Genomic DNA, 6,359 nt, shown 5'->3' with positions numbered 1-6,359 from the left:
GAGTGACTCGACGAGTTGTGTGCCTAACTCGTCGAGTAGAGTCGAACTGGCCGAGTTGGCGCTGTGTGAGGAAACCCTAATTTTTTGGGGTTGAGTCCTATTTAAAGGGCCTTAAGCCCTTATTTCCGTCTCCCTCATCACCCTTGAGCACTGTGAAGAACCCTAATCGATTTTTAGCTAGTTGTGTGAGAAGGAGATGGTATCTTGACTCTTGAGCATTTTGGTGCACCTTGAGAGAAGAAGAGGAAAGCATCAAGGATTGGAGAAAAGAAGGGCGTTTGGATCTAGAGATTCTTAATGGATAGCTTCTGTTTGAGGTAAAAAAAGATGATGTATTGATCATTTTTCCTTGTGAGATCTTAGTTTGGGGAGTTCTAGGGCTTTTTCCCCATCCTTCTTGTGTTATTGAGTCCCTTGAGCATATCTTGAGGTTAAAACCTCAAATTTGGGTAGTAGGAGGTCTTGTGAGCCCAAAGACCCAAGAGCTAGAGGAAATCCTATGAGCACCAAACCCTTGTTAGAGCTTGTATTGGCACTATGGAGAAAATATGTCGTGCATGAACGTAAAGATCGAAGCTTTACATAACAATCAAGCCTTGGGAGACTAGAATTACAGTTTGGAGTGGTAGATCTGCCTTAAAACGTCTGAATGAGAATACAAATTGAGCGGAATCGCCAATTCAATGAGCCGACTCGACGAGTGAGTTAGGGTTTTCCCCCGATGAGTCTGGACAAGTGTAACTCGACGAGTTGATAAGAAAACTCGATGAGTTAAGTTGGGGTTTTCACGATGTTATAAGGAACAATAGGAACTCGACGAGTCTCATAGGTGCACTCGGCGAGTCGGGTCAACATGGACAGTTGACTTTTGTTGACTTTAGGATTTGGTCAAGGCAGGGATTATGGGGGCTATGGAGGGGTAAAATGGTCTTTTACCCATACCAAGAGTTAGAGATAGAATAGCATGAGTTATATAATGTTGTAATCTTTAAGTGTTAATTAGAGATGCTTATTGCGTGTAGGCGGAGATTAGGCTATGCGAGGGGTATCTAGTTTCCTTGCTTTGCTTACGAGGTGAGTTTTCTCACTATACTTACCTGAGTGGTAATACCGAATGACCAGAGGGTCTTATTTGAGTTATCGACCGGAGGGTCCTATGTGCTCATATTGATTTATGTGATATTATGCAATTCTGTCTTTGTGATATATGTTATGTTATTATGTGTTTTATCGAGATCGGACCGGAGGGTCCAAACTGAGTTGTGAGACTGGAGGGTCTTCACTGAGATATAGGATTGGAGGGTCCAACCCGAGCTGTGAGGCCGGAGGGTCCTCACTGAGACACATGACCGGAGGGTCCACATTGATTCATGAGACTGGAGGGTATTCACCGAGACGCATGAGACCGAAGGGTCCATGTCGAGTTATAGCCATGAGATGCTTATTATTAGTGTATGTGGTATTTTGGGGAAATCACTAAGATTTATGCTTACCATGTTGTGTGATATGTGTTTCAGGTACTTCTCAGGATCACGGGAAGGCATCGGCTTGATTGTACACACCAATTCGTGACTATGTGGATGATTCTGGGATAGTGACATTTTTATGTGGATTTGTGTTGAGACTTGAAACAATTATGTTTTTGAGAAATATATTATGAGTTTTTATGTGTTTTAAAAATGAAAATTTTGGTTTGAAAATCTACATTGTTACAAGTTGGTATCAGAGCCTTGGTTTGATGGATTCGGATGTACCTTCGGGTGTGTCTGGACTCAAACTGAGGATTTGAGAAAAAAATTCAAAAGAAATGATTTTTTAAATGAGAAAGAGTTTTAAGAGAAAAACAAGTTGGAGCAGTGTATACAATCAGCCAGAGCCTGAACGGTGATTTCCCAAAATACCCTTACTTATTTGTGTTATGAGATATTCATGAGATATTAGGGATGCATGCTAGAGGATAGGCTAGTTATTTCATATCTTAGGGCTATAGTTTCTCGATTTGTGTTGCCTTAGCCTAGGGAATGCTATTGATTGACATTATCTACTATTTTCTCTGCGTATGTGTTGAGTAAGAGTACCTAGCAAGAATCTTTTAAAGAGAGCTTGAGTAAAGCAGTAATCTAGGAGAGATACCTAGATGTGCATTTGAGGAATCTATTGAGAGAGTAGTGAGATACCCACGAGAGGTAGGGTTGCATGAGTTCGGTAATGCCTTTTTGAGTCGTAGATAGAGAGAGTGGATTTGTGTGCTGGAGGGGTTTTATGTGTTAGTGGAGATGATTCTATGCCTGAATGCTTCTTGCTTTGTGATTTTTGGAACTCTTGATGATGGGAGACAACTACTAAGTGAATATAACGATATTCAGGAGGTAGATAGTTGGCATCATGGGGAGTTCTTCAACAGCTGATGGAAGAGAAGTGTGAGAATCTAGGAAGAGCTTAGGAGGATACCTTAGTCAGATAAGTACGCTGATAGAGGAGAGTATTTGTTGGAGAGTGATCATGTGTGATGGGATTGGTGATCAAGAAGGTTGAGCAGCTACTTAGAAAATCTGGGACAATCCATGTGGAAAGTATGTGTAGATGTGGCAGGTAGTATGGGTCCATACTACTGAAAGCAGAGGACCTATACTCGAAACGGGGAGATTCCATAGGTTCTATATAGCGGGTAGTAGGAAGATAACATGGTCAAACTTATTCCTTCCATTATCTTAAATTAGATGGATTATTGGATTATAGTATTGAAGCCTTGTAACTAGTGTATTATAGTTGGGAGAGAAAAGCCTTAGGAACCGAGAACCCTCGCATGGACCATAAAACCCTCGCAGCCGTGAACTCCGAAGCCATGAACTCCGAATCCGTGAACTCCGAGCCGTGAACCTCGGACTATGAACCCTCCTTAGGCTATGAACTCTATGTATATATATGAGTCACTACAAGAAAACAGCCCTTTAATGACGCGCAAACAATGACACTCGCTGATAGACAACGTGCATTTGTAAGTGCCCTAAAAGATAATGTCAATTTTGCAAAATTTGAAGGATAGAGGGCACGCATTTGTGCGCGCCCTAAAATTAGTGTCAGAAAAGAAAAAAAAGAAATGCGGAGGGCGCCTTTCATAAAATGCGCGTCATGTAAATGTGTCGCTTTATAATTTTTAAGTGAAACACGCGTTTTAGGCGGGAAATGAAATCCACGAAAATTAACCCTGCCTATTGAATCCCAAAAATTAATCCCCCCGCCTCTTCTACTTAGCAAGAAAAAGCCCTAGGTCCTTCATCTTCATCTTCAGTATCATCAAACACCTCGTTCATCGGATCTCTACTCGATCTCCTTCTTATCAGTATCATCAAACATCTTATTCACCGCCTCCGCCCTATCTATAACAAATCTCTCTCTCTCTCTCTCTCTCTCTCTCTCTCTCTTCCATTAACCACAACAAATGGTTTTTCGAACATAAGTCAGGGAAAACCTAGGTCGATTCTCCATGTTTTAGCAACAAATTTGTGGACATCCATATACATATTGTGATTTCAAAGTCATCTTATAAAATCAACATTCCCTTAATTTCAATTTGATGCAGGTAATACACGACCAACTAAAAGTCTCTCTCTCTCTCTCTCTCTATCTCTCTCTCTACCCCTACTGTTCGATAACAAACTAGGCACCCACCACCCCTCGTCTTCTCTCTGGTTCACCACTGCCACCAATAAAGCCCCATTATACCACAAGATTAAAGAACGAAACATTGGATTTGTGTTTTTGAATCCCAGGTACAACATTTGTTGATGTTATTTTTTCTTAGTCTGCTAATTTAGTATTTTTTTTTTTTTTGGTTTTTTAGGGCTGCTCATGGTGTGATGATGATGCGAATAAGGGTGACACCAGTCCACTGAGTCACCCCTCCGACTTCTTACACCTGGGTAAGACAATTATAGATTTAAGGTATTTTTGTTTTTTTTTTTTTTTGTTTCGAAGTGCTTCTCGATGCCTACAACCCTCAGCCCATCCATTTTCTTCTGTCTTTTGAAATCATATCTATTTTAGAACTCAATTTTAGATTTTTTTAGGTCTTTAATGTTGATCCTTTAGGTTTTACAATCGTTCTTCTACCTCTTCTGCCCTACTTCGTCACTGTGATGCTGCTTCAGCTTCATTTAATAATTATGGAAATTAGGGGACAAAGAAAATGGTATTGCCTGGCTTTGTTTATGGTGGTTCCATAGGTGGACCTCCCCCCATCCCCATGCCAACTTATCAGAACAGAGAAGAGCAGCAGCAGGGGACTTCTGAGAGGTCGGTGATTCAAACTACTCTTCACCTTGAAAGGATTATTTCCATATGTAAAGTCGAATATGCTTGGAATCCTTCAAAGTGTTCTCATTGTAAAGTTTCTGGTCATAAGGACTCTAACTGTGGAATTTTAATTGCTAATCAAAAGAAAGAAGAAGAGGAGAAAAGCAAAATAGAAAAAGGTAAAGAAGGCGTTTCTATTGATCTTATGCAAGTTCTTTTGGCTAGCACTAAAGAAGTCAAGGATAAGAATGATGGTTTTGAAACTGTGGTGAAGAAAAACAAAGGTAATAAGTCAAAAGTCAGCTCTAATTCAGCTGTAGGGGAGAGGAAAAAATTTGCGATCCAGGGGCAGTGTGGTAATAATTCGAAAAATGAAAGATTAGGGGCTGAGGCTGGTAATCGCATACAGGGGCAAAATGGGAATAATCCAAAAAATAAAAATTTTGGAGTGTTTTCTGGAAATAGCGTTAAGGGGTATTATGGGAATAACTCTATTTTGTCGAAAAACAGATCTGTTCAAGGAGGGAAAGCTAGTAGCAAAAAAGAGCAGGGGTATAATGGGAAGAATTCTGATTTTAATGGTAAAAAAGGAATTCATTTGGTTGATAAAGGGCAAAGTAGTAATTCTAAAGGTTATGATAAAAAGGGAAGAGGTTCTGGGGGTTCTTTATATCCTGAGGGTAATTTAGGAAGTTCTAGTGATAAAGGAATTAAGCAGGATTATTTGAAAAAAGAGGAAGTGGGCAATAAAATTGTTTTTACGCAGAGCTATGTTCCAAAATCTGGAGGGGATTTTAAAGCTAACTCAAATTTTGATAAGTTCCACCAAAATGTTAAGGGTGTGGCTCCGATTAATTTACATGTTAGCAATTCTTTTGGAGTTCTTCAAGATTCTTGCAATGAAGAAAGTGAGGAAGCTTTGTATGAAGAATTTGGATTGGATAAATTTGCTAATAAAAATTTTATGAATCAAGTGGAATCTACCGATAGTATCACGGGGCTGGATACCAACATGGATCATGTAATTAATGATGATTAGCTTCAATTTCTGGTTAGTGAGGGGTTTGATTCTTTTTAATGTGTTTTGGTGTTTTTGGGATTTCTTTGAAGGTTGGTGGGTTTTGGTTTCTGGAATGTGGAGGTTTAAGAGCTTCTTAAAGATTGATGTCTTTGAAGATTGTTCTAGACGAAAGAGCTTTGTTTTTGATATCATTGGTTTTTATTTTAGTAGCTATGTTTGGTTTCACTTGTTGTAGTGGAATTGGACTTGGAAGTGGATGGGTTGGCGGAGATTAGATAGATTTTTGTATTTTTTCTTTGTTGTTTCTAGTTAGTTGTTTAGTTTGGGTTGTAGCTAGTTTTTTTGGGGCGGTGGCCCTCTTCTCTTTGTAATGTTTTTTCTTTTTTAATATATTTTGCCAAGGGGTTTTCCCCTTTTATCAAAAAAAATTATGGTTTGTATATTCTTGCTTTTGAATGCGTACTCTGCTCAGGATCTTGAAGGAATCCTTGTATGCTTTCCTATTTTTGATCTACAACTATTACCATATTCTTCTTTATGATTGAATTTATTGACATTTAGAAAATTTGGATATTTTTTTAGGTCAAAAAGACTAGTTTGAGTCCAGAGCCTGAGTCTCTTTGTTATGAGGATGGAGAGTTGGAGCTGGTAGAAGCATCTGATAATCTTGAAGACTATATGCGTTTTTTCAATCCTATTATCAATAGTTGCTATTGATTCTAATGGCACTCATGCTTGTTACTGGGTTGTTTTAGGTTTATGGAGAGACGTGAGCAAATATTTAGAGGTTCCTGTGGCTGATGATGATGGCACTCATGCTTGTTATTGGGTTTCCTCTAGCGAAAGGTGAACATCCAATCTAGCAATCTTAATTGCTTATCCAATCTAACAATCTTCCTCTAGAATTAATGTGTGATGTCCATTTAATCATGCTTTTGCAACTGTTCGTAACATTAAATCCGTTTTGACTTCTGAGCATTTGGGTAAAAGTGATTGATTTTGGTGTTTTTGGTTACTTAGCTACAAAACAATCAGAATTTTT

General features: G+C 39.0%; 1 protein-coding gene across 1 annotated transcript; it reads left to right on the top strand.

Moving 5' to 3' along the window:
• Positions 1 to 3,298: 3,298 nt before the first annotated feature.
• Positions 3,299 to 5,680, top strand: LOC145000422 (uncharacterized). The gene is made up of 2 exons (XM_078959652.1): positions 3,299 to 3,773; positions 3,845 to 5,680. Exon 2 carries the CDS (start codon positions 4,190 to 4,192, stop codon positions 5,333 to 5,335), a length of 1,146 nt encoding a protein of 381 aa, XP_078815778.1. The 5' UTR covers positions 3,299 to 3,773; positions 3,845 to 4,189; the 3' UTR covers positions 5,336 to 5,680.
• Positions 5,681 to 6,359: the final 679 nt, after the last annotated feature.

The sequence above is a fragment of the Lactuca saligna genome, chromosome 1 (assembly GCF_052625555.1).
Source record: "Lactuca saligna cultivar CGN05327 chromosome 1, ASM5262555v1, whole genome shotgun sequence".
Classification (NCBI taxonomy): domain Eukaryota; kingdom Viridiplantae; phylum Streptophyta; class Magnoliopsida; order Asterales; family Asteraceae; genus Lactuca; species Lactuca saligna.
Note: the sequence above shows the minus strand (reverse complement) of the source record. Positions and strands in the feature narration are given on the sequence as shown.

Coding starts and splice junctions, on each gene's coding strand:
- LOC145000422 (XM_078959652.1), top strand. CDS start 4,190: ATGGTATTGCCTGGCTTTGTTTATGGTGGTTCCATAGGTGGACCTCCC.